Source organism: Neoarius graeffei, chromosome 13 (genome assembly GCF_027579695.1).
Source record: "Neoarius graeffei isolate fNeoGra1 chromosome 13, fNeoGra1.pri, whole genome shotgun sequence".
In the NCBI taxonomy this organism is placed as follows: domain Eukaryota; kingdom Metazoa; phylum Chordata; class Actinopteri; order Siluriformes; family Ariidae; genus Neoarius; species Neoarius graeffei.
Genome location: NC_083581.1, coordinates 37,226,117 through 37,240,771, shown reverse-complemented (window position 1 = coordinate 37,240,771; position 14,655 = coordinate 37,226,117). Strand labels below are relative to the sequence as shown.

General features: G+C 41.0%; 1 protein-coding gene across 1 annotated transcript in view; it reads left to right on the top strand.

The window, feature by feature from the left end:
• ghrhrl (growth hormone releasing hormone receptor, like) overlaps positions 1–14,655 on the top strand; it is a 53,970-nt gene that overhangs the window by 23,574 nt on the left and 15,741 nt on the right. Inside the window, exons 9-11 of the mRNA XM_060936649.1 lie at positions 8,918–8,978; positions 9,173–9,242; positions 9,481–9,572. Of these exons, the coding sequence (XP_060792632.1) occupies positions 8,918–8,978; positions 9,173–9,242; positions 9,481–9,572 (223 nt within the window). The remainder of the gene's footprint in view (positions 1–8,917; positions 8,979–9,172; positions 9,243–9,480; positions 9,573–14,655) is intronic.

The window sequence follows — 14,655 nt, the reverse complement described above, 5'->3', positions numbered from 1 at the left end:
GTAAGAGCATACTATACCCACCTCTGTTCATTAACGGTATATGTGCAGATTCGGTATAGATGTTCGAAGGACTCCTGGACGTTTATTAAAGCTGCCAGAGCAGCTTGAAGGTCCGTTGGATCGATGTAATCAGACATGCTCTTACTTTTTTACTTACTTTCTTACTTCCCGGGCTGGCATGTACAATATATGACACATGTATGACGTAAACGCGTACCCAACATGAGCAGATCCGAGCAGAGTTTCGCGTATTGGGTAGTTTAGACGGATATGCAACAGGGGCTGTTTTTAACTTATCCACTCTGGAAGGCGTTTTCAATTTTTTTCGTTTTTCAGCCTCGGAAACGCCGTCCCCGTGTAGACGAAAGGCACTTCCGATAAAATATTTAGTCGTTTTTACCCGACAGCGTCCTCGTGTAAACGGGCCCTGAGATCTCCTTTAACTCCTACTCACAGTACATTCAAATGTTTAGCACTCATACACTTAACGCTACACCAGTTGAAACAAACATGCTGTAGCAAACAGTACAAAATTAAATGTAACAGATATAAAAGTTTCCAGTTCAATATTTAACTCAAATAAAAGTGTAGAAAATGTCCTATGCCGGCATTATAACCATACTAAACTTAAACATCACCCTCGATGCAGGCCTGTTACGTCGCTTGGGTTCGGTGTGACCAGAAACGAAATGGCCGCTTTGTTCGGTAGAGCAAGAAATAAAAAGGTGACACGCCAGTACCTGAAGTTTGGAGAGAAACAAAGTTGTATCATTGCCTGTATGGCACACTCAGCCGCGTTGCTCCTCACGTCGACCTGTAAATGCTGGCAGTCAGGCTATTTCTTCTGTCCTGATCGTCTTGTCCAGGTGAACAGCGTTGCATCTTGACTTGAGAGCATGTTAGCCATAATGGTGACCAGGCACGACTTCGCCACTAAACTGACTCATAACGTGATTTCGCAATCAATAAACTCTGCATACACAGTCACTGAAACCATAGTTATCTATCTAATAACTTCCTTCAATTAAACTCCCCTCCAATGTCCTAGAGATGGAGTCAATACCGTGTCAATACCGTGTAAACTCAGCTTCCTATAATGCGAGCTCAGACTAGCCGTCTGCTCTCCACCGACTCCTCCAACTCTCTCCCTTCCGCTACAACAGGACCTGGGTCAAAGTTCACGGAAACTTTGCGGCCAATGAAATTATAGAAAATAAGAGATTCAAAGATTTAAAAATTAAATTAAAATACAGGCCATGAAAAAATAAATACATTTCGGTATAGTACAGTGGTGCTTGAAAGTTTGTGAACCCTTTAGAATTTTCTATATTTCTGCATAAATATGACCTAAAACATCATCAGATTTTCACACAAGTCCTAAAAGTAGATAAAGAGAACCCAGTTAAACAAATGAGACAAAAATATTATACTTGGTCATTTATTTATTGAGGAAAATGATCCAATATTACATATCTGTGAGTGGCAAAAGTACGTGAACCTTTGCTTTCAGTATCTGGTGTGACCCCCTTGTGCAGCAATAACTGCAACTAAACGTTTCCGATAACTGTTGATCAGTCCTGCACACCGGCTTGGAGGAATTTTAGCCCATTCCTCCGTACAGAACAGCTTCAGCTCTGGGATGTTGGTGGGTTTCCTCACATGAACTGCTCACTTCAGGTCCTTCCACAACATTTCCATTGGATTAAGGTCAGGGCTTTGACTTGGCCATTCCAAAACATTAACTTTATTCTTCTTTAACCATTCTTTGGTAGAACGACTTGTGTGCTTAGGGTCGTTGTCTTGCTGCATGACCCACCTTCTCTTGAGATTCAGTTCATGGACAGATGTCCTGACATTTTCCTTTAGAATTCACTGGTATAATTCAGAATTCATTGTTCCATCAATGATGGCAAGCCGTCCTGGCCCAGATGCAGCAAAACAGGCCCAAACCATGATACTACCACCACCATGTTTCACAGATGGGACATACATGTCAACCTATACGGAATGTCCGTATTTTATACGGATTTGATTCAATAAACGTCGTATAAATAAAGTTATATGGATTCTTTAAAAAAAACTTCAATATTTATTTAGAGCTATAATCAATTCCCACGATGATAAAAAAAAACGCATAACATTTACAAACGTACTGTACACTACAGACAGCCAGTAAAGAGTCTTATGAAATCGCGCGTTATCTTGTGGTAGCAAGACTTCATTCCACTTTTGATCATGCGCACACCGCATTGCAAGAATCCCGCCAACCGGGAAGTCATAGACGCCGGCTTCTGCATAGAATCATACGTCATCCTCGCCCGAGAATAAAGATGCCTCATTCATGTGCTGCGTTTAACTATACCAACAGGTTTACCGTCCAAACGAGATCACATGGGATTACCTTTCACAGGTGAGACTGGAGAAATACTTTTCATTGTATTTGGTCATTATAACGTAATTTTACGAACAGATTTTCCTGACTTTGTGGCTAATATGAAGTCTCGCGCATAATAGCCGCTCGGTGAAACCTGTCTCCAAACAACGAAGTATTTCCTTCGTAACTACGCTGATAACACTTTGTGTTTTTGTCAAACATTGGAGCTTTGTATTCATTCTGAAGGTTTATTGTTATTAATATTGAATAAAAAGTAACTGGGATATATCATTGTTAATTATCATTCAAATTTTTTTAATTTGCATCTTATACGGATTTTATAAGGGAAATACGGATTTTGGAGGTTGGTTATACAGGTTTGATCGACCAAAGGTTGACATGTATGATGGGATAAGGTTCTTATGCTGGAATGTAGTGTTTTCCTTTCTCCAAAAATAATGCTTCTCATTTAAAGCAAAAAGTTCTATTTTGGTCTCATCCGTCCACAAAACATTTTTCCAATATCCTTCTGGCTTGTCCACGTGATCTTTAGCAAACTGCAGACGAGCAGCAATGTTCTTTTTGGAGAGCAGTGGCTTTCTCCTTGCAACCCTGCCATGCACACCATTGTTGTTCAGTGTTCTCCTGATGGTGGACTCATGAACATTAACATTAGCCAGTGTGAGAGAGGCCTTCAGTTGCTCAGAAGTTACCCTGGGGTCCTTTGTGACCTCGCCGACTATTACACGCCTTGCTCTTGGAGTGATCTTTGTTGGCTGACCACTCCTGGGGAGGGTAGCAATGGTCTTGAATTTCCTCCATTTGTACACAATATGTCTGACTGTGGATTGGTGGAGTCCAAACTCTTTAGAAATGTTTTGTAATCTTTTCCAGCCTGATGAGCATCAAGAACACTTTTTCTGAGGTCCTCAGAAATCTCCTTTGTTCATGTCATTGCAGTCAATAAACTTTGCATGCACAGTCATTGAAACCATAGTTATCTATCTGATAACTTTCTTCAGTTAAACTCCTCTCCAATGTCCGAGAGATGGAGTCAATTCTGTGTAAACTCGACTTCCTATCATGTGAGCTCAGACTAGCTGTCCACTCTCTCCCTTCTGCTACAACAGGACCTGGGTCAAAGTTCACGGAAACTTTGCAGCCAATGAAATTATAGAAAATAAGAGATTCAAAGATTCAAAAATTAAACTAAAATACAGGCGATGAAAAAATAGCTACATTTTGGCATAGTACATGCAAAACCCCCTTTTTTAAAAAATACACTTCTCAATATTTTCCAGTGCAAAGAAAACCAAAGAAAAAAAAATATAGCACAGGGTTACAATTGCATAAATAATAGCATGATGTTTCAGTAAAAACCTTGTTGTCGGCTAATTGCGCCCTATAGCAGGATAAACAGTTATTCAGAAATGCATTATTAATTTGTCCTTAATAATCACAACACGAGCACTGGTAAGACATACGAGGGTACTTCAAAATGTTCTCGGCCTCACCCAGAAAACATCACAGGAGGCACAGGAGATTGTTCTTGCATTATTTTTCGACATAATCTCCTGTAACTTCAATTCACTTGGTCCACCAATGTTCAAGCTTGCCATCCCGTTGTATAAGAAGGTCAGATCTTGAGTCTCCTGATCCTCCTCAACAGCATGGATGACTTCATCACTCTGAAAATGGCAACCACGCAAGTGAGATTTCAGTTTGGGAAACAGAAGTCAGACGGTGCCAGGTCAGGTGCATGGGACAACAGTTCAACGCCACATTGGCTGCTTCTGCCCCTGTAACCTGTGCTGTGTGGATGGGCGCATTGTCCTGGAGCAACATCATGCCAGCTCAAAGCTTTCTTTCCTCTCCTTTTTTCTTTGATTGCTTCTTTCATTTGAGTTTTTGTGAACAGTTATACAAGGCTTTATACTGTAGTATACAATTTTACCCCAAAATGGGAGTTACACCCCTTGTTTCCAGGTGAGGCCAAGAACTTTTTGAAGTACCCTCGTAAGTCACGAGTCCTACCTACAACAGTTCTCATTCTCATTATCTCTAGCCGCTTTATCCTTCTACAGGGTCGCAGGCAAGCTGGAGCCTATCCCAGCTGACTACGGGCGAAAGGCAGGGTACACCCTGGACAAGTTGCCAGGTCATCACAGGGCTGACACATAGACACAGACAACCATTCACACTCACATTCACACCTACGGTCAATTTAGAGTCACCAGTTAACCTAACCTGCATGTCTTTGGACTGTGGGGGAAACCGGAGCACCCGGAGGAAACCCACGCGGACACGGGGAGAACATGCAAACTCCGCACAGAAAGGCCCTCGCCGGCCACAGGGCTTGAACCCAGACCTTCTTGCTGTGAGGCGACAGCGCTAACCACTACACCACCTTGCCGCCCCCCCCACAACAGTTGTGCTTGAGAAATGTACATTATAGTCATAGTTATAGATTTCTGAATATCCAGATTGTGGATATTGACTATGTGATATGGATTTGCTTTGTCTGGGGATTAAAATAAGGGAAACATGAACTTCACAAGGAAATGTCACAAAGAAACAGATGCTCCTTTGGAAAAACTGAATAATAGAGTGCATCATGACATATCCAAAGTGTCCCATCACTGTGACACCATCAGTAACACTTCAGTACCTTTCTCTCAACAGCAAGAAACAGCAAAGGAGGGTTTTATTTGGTGAAAGAGAGCATCTGAACAGCATGAAATGGAGAGAAAGCACCGCACCAAATCAGTATAATGATAGCACTGCATGATAAGTAAAGGATCCCTACTAGAAAACAGATGCAACCAAAAACAAAAATTAACAAACCGATACACACAATCACAGCACTCCAGTCACAAGCAGCCAATCAGTACAAATCCACACAACCTCAAGCAGTCCTTTAATCAATAAACTAGTTTAACACTCGACTGCTTATTTGTCTCTTCCTGTCTGACTCACATTCTTCTCGACAATCTGCAATCGGTGAAAAACACGACACCGATTTTTATTACTTTTTTTGGCATTCACTGTACAAGGCTCACATTCTCTCGTTGCTGGATCTGACCTCATGTTGGTTTTCATCGATGGTGTGCTTGTTGCAAATTTCTGCCATCATAAAGTGACGAGATAAAACCCGACATGAAACCAACTTTTGCCACACGTGTCAGCTGAATTACAATCAGATTTCCAGTTGCTTATGTGACTCATTTTGACAGGTTTAGGGTTTAATGCTGGGGGGGGGTTGTTTTGTTTTTTCCACTATTCATTGTACCAAGTCCAGGCTGTCTTCTTGCAGGACCTGCCTTCATGGTAATTTTCTTCATGATGATGTTCTTGTCACTTGTCACTAATTTCATGAAGTACCATACACCAAATGAAAACTGACTTTTTTCCCCCCCCCCAATTTGGTTCCAGCCACATTGATGAGTCTAAATGCAATCAAATTTCTGGACTCTTCTGTTACTCAAGTTCACCAGTTTAGGCTTTCGCGTGGTTAACCCCTCCCCCCGATGTGATATCAAACAGTTCTTGATGCTAGAAATTTGCAACAAGAACAACAAAGATGAAAACCACCATGAAGGAAGGTCCCACAATAAGAGAAAAATGTACAGTATGCTAGGCTGTTTCTGAAGCTTTGGGGGCCGAAGCAAAATCCTACTTTCTTCCATGGCCCCCTGGTGGTTCGGGAGAATAAACACTTTACTTATTCCACTTATCCTTGACTTGCAAGTGACGTCAAAGCAAAATAGAAACCTGGATGTCGGCCATGTTGGTGGATATACAAATGTGGGGTCAAGCAACATTCCCTACAAAACATAGTCACGCGTGCGTAACTCTTTGTTTTTCCACTGCTTTAAGCGTCCTTTTAGCTATGCCATATCGTTGTGCTGTACATGGTTGTGGTCACAACAGTACTCGTGACCATAGCACATTCCGATTTTTTAGAATTCCATCCGTAATTCAGAGGAAACTCTGAGGCTGAGTACAGAGAGGGACGAGGGGATCAGGACACTTTGTCCAATGACCATTTTGTCCAATAGTTAAGACATTCCGTCCAAAGCCTTTTTCAGACGCATTATCAATTATTTTATATTTCAGGTATTCCTGTGTTCACGAACGAAAGCCCCACGAGAGCGCTGCTCTGTGCCTGAAGATTTAACATGATCCAGCCAGCTTTAAAAATTAATAATTCGGCCAATGGAGCTCACAGCGAAGCCAAATTTTGCAGGCAACTCCCTTGAAAGAGCAAAGTCTCGGGTCGGTAGGACCATGTCTCAGCCCAGGATTCAAGAAAGAAACTCCCATAAGAGTGCTGCTCCACAGAGTTAGTAGATTAATCTTGAAATTTACCAATGCTGCACATTGGCATGGTGGTGTAGTGGTTAGCGCTGTCACCTCACAGCAAGAAGGTCCTGGGTTCGAGCCCAGCGGTCGACGAGGGCCTTTCTGTGTGGAGTTTGCATGTTCTCCCCATGTCTGCACAGGTTTCCTCTGGGTGCTCCGGTTTCCCCCACAGTCCAAAGACATGCAGGTTAGGCTAATTGGTGGCTCTAAATTGACTGGAGGTGTGAATGTGTGTGACAGAGGTGGACAAAGTACCCAACTTCATTACTTAAATCAAAGTACAGATCCCACTGGTTAAATGCGACTCTGATACAAGTGAAAATTGTCCAGTCAAATTTTTACTTAAGTTAAAGTACTGAAGTATTTGCTTTTAAAAATACTTAAGTATTAAAAGTACATTTTCTGTCAGCGCATCATTGTATTATTGCCACAACGCTTACAAAACCTAATGCCGTTACCAAAGACAGAAATGTGAATTCACAAAATGAACGCATGCTGTGCCATCATGGTGGTTTAACTTTAGCTAGTCAGTGAAACTCCACCTGACATGCTAGCAAACGCTTTTCAAACTTGAAATTATATTGGATAGCTAACGTTACTAGAACAGAGATATTTCTACATTCTGTTTATTTGGCAAGATTATGCTAAAACATAAAAGGACTTCAGATAAATTAACATTATTCATGTTAGCATAACTCCGTGTTTACATGCTAACTAATAGCGTCCAAGTTAACTAGCTATGTGTTAACATTAGCCGTGGACAAGGCGATGGCAACTTGGTGAGCAAATCCATAGAAAGTCATTTGACTAACCAGACTGCATAGCTATTGCAACGTTATCGCTGGCTCTAAAGACACAGACAACTTCACTGCAAGCTTTCTCTTGGAATAAAACATTTATATACCTCAATATGCTTCTGTAGGTTGGATGGTGAGTTTTTGTAGGCCGTGATGTGGTTCGTTTTCAGCAAACAAGGCAAACATTTAAAATGAAACGAATCGTTAATCCTTTCAGAAAACTGAAACATGGGTTCATGGGCCATGAGAGTGTGCATTCCCCAGAAGAACCGCCTCCTTCCATTCTACCATCAACTGATCGTGTTAAATAATGCTGCTGAGAAATCATTGAACTTGATTTTACACGGTCTATAGACGTGACGTGACCCTAGTGATTACTGATAGGCTGTCTCACCTGCGGAAAAAACAACCACGTTTTAGAAAAGAAAAGAAAAACGCATTCACTTGCAAAGCCGCTTCATAGTAGCGAGTAACGAGGACCTTGATAGAAATGTAGTGGAATAAAAAGTACGATATTTGTCTTTCAAATGTAGTGAAGTTAAAGTCAGAAGTTTCCAAAAAAAAATAATACTCAAGTAAAGTACAGATACTCAAAAAGTGTACTTAAGTACAGTACTCAAGTAAATGTACTTTGTTATTGTCCACCTCTGGAGTGTAAATGGTTGTCTGTGTCGACTTGTCCAGGGTGTACCCCGCCTCTCACCCATAGTCAGCTGGGAAAGGCTCCAGTTTGCCCACGACCCTGCACAGGATAAGCGGCTGCAGATAATGGATGGATGGATGGATGGATGGATGGATGGATGGATGGACAGTGCTGCACATTCCCAAACAAAAGATGTTTGTTTGCCACCCATGCTTCACACCTGATCATTCGCTCACACCTGCATGAATTGCGTCCCATGAGGTCCCTCAGACTCAACCAGCCTATCTGTATTTGTATCCCTTTACAACACATTATCTGTTCATTCTGAATAATGTGTTTACATCCAGATTATGTCCCTAATGCACATGATGTGTGAGGTGGGTTCATACTTCTGACAGATCTGAGCAAAACAAAAACTAAATTGAGCAATAAATCAAAATTAGGTCACTGGAGTTCATCCTGCATTCAAAAATCTCCAGTCTACGGTTCTTTTTTTAAGATTTGCTTCAATAGTTGGACAGAGAAAATGTTGCAGTTAAAGAGTCATTTTGAGTGCTATACTCATGTCATATCTGAGCTGACTTCCTCCGTGGCACATGCGAGTTAATTAAGAGAGTTAATTCTTGGTTTATCTCTCACATGGTTTGAATAAGAATAATTAAGTTGACCAAATTTCCTTTCTACATGATCTCTATTACAGATTTAATGTTCTCTCTCTCTCTCTCTCTCTCTCATCTGCAGGAGTTCCTCTGGTTTTTATCCTCCTCTGGATCGTCTCCCGAGTGTACTTTGAGGACACAGAGTAAATATGTTTCTCTTATTTATAGTCAGAAATGAATAGTTTAGGAACTTAATCTGATATCCTTGACATCCTTTTGAACATTGTGGTTATTGCTTTGTTACTGGCACCAAAAAACTTTTTTTTTTTTACTCTTCTATTATGTCGGATGTTGATGTCTGACCTGATGACCCGTGCTTGATGGATATATTTTTTAGATGCTGGGACATTAATGAAGATTCCCCTTACTGGTGGATAATCAAGGGTCCGATTGTTGTATCCATCGGGGTAAAGTTGCATATACTTGTATAGACAAAGAGGAAAAAAAATACATGTTGAGTTGCTGTGATATAACACTTCAGGATGTGCAGTTAGAGGAAAATACCAACCTTCAGGTTGGTAACAGTGTCTCTGCTTCATCACATCACCCCATCATTGGTTGTTTTCCAATAACAGCACATCCCCAAGTGTTTTATTCTTTAAATAACTCACGGGATCTGTGTTTGTTTGTTTTTGTTTTGAACAGATCAACTTCCTGTTGTTCCTGAACATCATTAGGATACTGGTGCAGAAGTTGAACCCGCGTCTAATCCAGTTCAACAATTCGGCACAGTATAGGTATGGAGCCTCTTGGGATTTACAATTTAGGATGTAGGAGTAAGATTTACGGGCGTCATGGCAGTGTAGTGGTTAGCACTGTTGCCTCACAGCAAGAAGGTCCTGGGTTCGAGCCCAGCGGCCGGCGAGGGCCTTTCTGTGTGGAGTTTGCATGTTCTCCCCGTGTCCGCGTGGGTTTCCTCCGGGTGCTCCGGTTTCCCCCACAGTCCAAAGACATGCAGGTTAGGTTAACTGGTGACTCTAAATTGACCGTAGGTGTGAATGTGAGTGCGAATGGTTGTTTGACTCTGTGTCAGCCCTGCGATGACCTGGCGACTTGTCCAGGGTGTACCCCGCCTTTCGCCCATAGTCAGCGGGGATAGGCTCCAGCTTGCCCGCGACCCTGTACAGGATAAGCGGCTACAGATAATGAATGGATGTTGTATATATGCTCTTCTTATGTCACTGAACAAATTTAAGATTGTGTTTGCTAGGTTTATTCTTCATAATCATTCCAAATGTCTTAAAATTAATTCATAGCTTGCACTTAATTATTAGGTAATTTGATTATTGTATATAAGATTGGATTATTAGATAATTGCAGGCTCCCATGTTGACTGGAAAGACCATATTTCCTGAGAAACCCTGATGAACAACTTAACGACTTGTTCAAGAGCACGAAAAGTTTTTCGAGTTTTCATGTGGTTTACTACATTCTTTCATTACAAAATGTAGGGCACATTGAGTTTAAAGCTGACATATTATACTCCTTTTCCATAAGCTGACACAGGTCCCTGAGGTCTTAATGAAATATCTGACATGTTAAAGTAAATTGAAAAAAATATATACAGCGGATTTAAATGCGTGAAGAGGGAAATAAGAGAGAAAGAGAGAAAAGTCTGAGATTGTGTTAAATCTTAAGCAGTCCAATCCAGCTAACTGAGCTTGTATAAAGAAACACAGTTTTCAAATATTCAGTTTTCAAATGCCTTTGGACTGACTTAAAGGACATGGGACATGGATTTTTTTCTGGGTATAATTATGTATAAAGGACATAAGAAATGCCATCTAAATCACTGCAGGGCGTCAAAAATGTGAAAATTATCACATTATTCAACTTTTTTATACATCAGCGTAAAACAATGATTCGTTAATTAGCTAGGTGGTCACGTGACCCGTGACGTCACAAAAACTTTTCAAGGAGCCAGCGCTTGGGAATCTAATGTAAACAGGTTACCGAAATGGACACCATCGACAGTGATATTCCCGATGTTTCACAGAGATGTGAAGTTAGACCCTATCAATTCGAACCGATAGCTGGAAATTCACATGAACATGGATCTTGTCTTTACTCTGACGGGTCAGATGATTCTGAGAGTGAGGGTTCATTCAATCCCCATGAAACTGAAAGCGGTCGGCTCGATAACACTTCCTGGTAAGTTAAAAACAATTCTGCTCAAAGGCTAATGATCTGTTGAAAGAAGTATTATTTTTGTATCATACATTGAAAGTTCATCATAGATCTAGCTAAAGTCCGTTGCAAGCTAGGTTTTTTTGCTGATATTTTTCAAGATTGATTGAGATACAATGCTTCCAGAGTCCGAGATGAAAACATTCAAAATGGCGAAACGAGTCAGAATTATGATAATCAATAATTGATACACCCAAAATTATAATACCGTAAAATACCAAATAATAGCCGAGTTCCAATTAACCGCCGAGTTCCCTTTAACGGCCGGGTGTACGCGTGTGTTGTGACAAATAAAGGCCGGTTCCGAATACTCGCCGGGGTCTAAAAAAAAAAAAAAAAAAAAAAGCGTCCGAACGTTCTATCTAGAATCTTGAGGCCCAGCACTTTTCTGGTTTTCTGGTGTTTAAACGATTTTGCATTGCATAGTTTTCTACCGAAACAATATGAATGAATGAATGAATGAATGAATGAATGAATGAAATTATTTCTATAATGCTGTTTACAACATTTTGTTACGTGATAATAAACATGCCATTTCAATGTTATAATCTTGGTCTACCGTAATATTTCTTGAGGAATGCAACTCCGTAACTTTTGACAGATGTCTTAGCCACCCCTTTGGGTATACCCAACGAAAGCCAGCGTGTGTGGTGACATTGAGGACTGCGGGTTTCCAAGGTTGGACTGCTGCTTCTGTTAAACGACCTAAATTGCCGAATGCATGCGTCAAAGCACACACTGAGTTTTATTAAAGACCTTATACCATTTCACTTGCCCTTACCCATTCGGATCTGGAAGACGCTTTACAAAAAAGGTGAGAGCGTTCTAACATGCATTTCAGTCTGCTCGCGGCCAATCTAATCCAAGGGGACTTTTCAACAAGTAATCTGTCGTGCAAGTTGGGCAGAAGCACGCGTCAGGCAGGCAACATGTAGGCCTACAAGTCAGTAACCTATTCAACTAACTTTCATCCGAACTTTAAGTTTTCTACGGGGTCGAGCCACCGTACCAACTCACTCGGGGAATAGGCTCATATCGGCCAAATAGGGAGACGTCTTGGAGAGAAACGTGAGAATGCAAGATGACAGTATGTAGCCACTGCAGGTCACTTATTTTTCAGCATAAGAAAAAACCCTTTGGTTTGACACTTCGCACCCTAATTATGTTGCTTCAACGTCGTGCCCTCCATGCAATTTCAGATTGACAGACATCGCGAAGCGCAAAGGGTGGAGGCTGCATGGGTGAGGGTGATAGCAAGTGACCATAACTTTGCAGAGTAATTAAATCACAGTGCTGCGCACAGACAATGGTGTGGTTTCTTGATTATTTTATAAAGCATGCGCTTAACTAGTCATTAACAGGAAAAGGTGTGTGATTTATCCTTTATCCACCCCGACTGTGCCATGCGAAGATGCATTCTGCGTCTTCAAAATTCCCCGAAGTTGGCACCGTGCTATCTGTAATCTAACTCTAAACAAACTGTAAGTTATACTGGTTAAAAGTAGGCCTATCTGAGAATGATTTTTTTCCCCGTTTTGAGGTAGATTTTGGGGAAGGTATTTGTGAAGAAGGAATTAATCGCCTGTTCCAAATAGCCGCCTAGTCTCTAATACGCGCCGGGTCTCTTACGTGATTGAGACAAATAATCGCCCGGGCTATTATTTGGTATTTTACGGTACTAATCCTTACCTCGGCTTTCAGTCGCTTAGCGAATGCACCTCAGCATTTTTCCGCATGAGGCCCATGGTAAAACCACACTTCCAGGAGGGGCTGCCGTCTGCCTCCCAAGCCGGCGGAGAGCGCTCCTCGTCGGGCACGGCCAGGCGGGCGAATGCCCTGGTCCGTCCGCCCTGTCTAAAAAATAATGGTACAACTCCGAGTGAAGGTATCACTGCGCTGTCGAAGCGCGCAGAAGGTGTTAGTACGCCTGTCATTATAGTGCGGACTTTCCATAGCATAGAAAATCGCCACGTTTCAATTTGTGTAACTGAACTTTGTTTCATGTCACTGGTCATATAAACCTATGTAAACAGGAAAAACGCGGAAGAGTTTGGTCGCATCTAACTACAGCCCCAAAAAATACCATTGGCCATACTGAGCCTAGCTACATTGCTAACAGGAGTGACAGCGCGTCTGACTGACTGGGAGGTCGCAATACACCATGATGTTCAATGTACGTTAAACACACTAAAAACGAAACAATTTTCTTGTCATCCAAGACACAAAAACTATTTTGTCGCATTTGTCATCATCACGATTCACACTTCTCCATATTCATCTACCCGCTTGTGCTGTACCCGAAAGTTTTTGTGACGTATGATCACATGACAGCGGCTCTTCCGGTTGTAAAATATGCATATCGGAGCTCGAGCAGAAATGCCATATAATCATCACGAATATAACGATTTTGCTGAATTTAATAGATAATTTTGTATTTGTTGATGCAATTATTTCATATTTTTAATGGAAAGAAACTGATATAGCGTGCATTTATGTTTCATGTCCCATGTCCTTTAATAATTTCAGGGATTTCTGAGCAAAAGTCAGAACCAAAGTGAGAACATGAGAAAATTTTATTTCTGATTTTCATTTTATTTTCATGTTTACTAGTCTGAGCAAAAAGCTATCATAAATGGATTTGAAGTGTTTTTTTTTTTCCTAACAATGCATTTCCTTCTAATGGATCCACATAGCAAAAACGTCCATTTCGCACCACTGGATATGAATTTGATGTCATAGTAGACGTGCTTTTCTATCTTTCTGTCCACATTATAGGTCAAAGATAATGCGTCTCTTTTTACTCAAGTGTCTTTTTTAAATCATGTTGTGCATTTTTTTTACATTGAAGAGGACCTCTTCTTTGAGCATCAGGCAGCAGTGTGTTATTCGAATAGGTAGTAATAATGTAGAATAACACCGGTCAGCTATATAAAGGGCATGGGACAATGCTGCTCAATATACAGTATAACTGAGACAAAAGCTTTTAAATTCCTGTTTCAAAAACGCCATCTAACCATTGTCTGTTTCCGTCAGAGACAGATCGTTTTAAAGCATGCCTATAGAGCCAATCGATAGAACTTTTGTGTTCAGTTAATTTCCTGTCAAAAGTAATGGTACATGAATATAGTGCCTACATAATTCTTTTGTCATAATTATAAATCTTGTAAAATTGTAAGCCTTATTAAATTATGAAGTAGCGCGGCGGCTACAATTACCGACACCTTTTTAGATTTACCAATAAAAAACATTTTTACAAAGGTGAGTTTCAGTTACAACAGTTATTATTGGTTAATTAATCAACCGGAAGACCCGCCTCGCTCTTTGACCTTGTCGTCTGATGACGAAGCTCGTTACCGGAGATGGATTTCTTTTAGCACGATCAGCAATTTTTCTGAAAACCCGGACGTTATCATCGCAGGTAAGCATGGTGGAAAGATCATGGACATGTTTTTACTCATCAAATTCACCAATATTTCATGATCTCCTTGTCGAAACCTACTTTGTTTCTTCCTCTTTCATTCGACAGTCGCCATTTTGTATCTAAACGCGAGTTTGAGAAGTCACATGAGGTGTCGATAATAGTAATCACTTTCACCGGTGTCCACCATTATCGACACCCTGTGGAATTAAGTG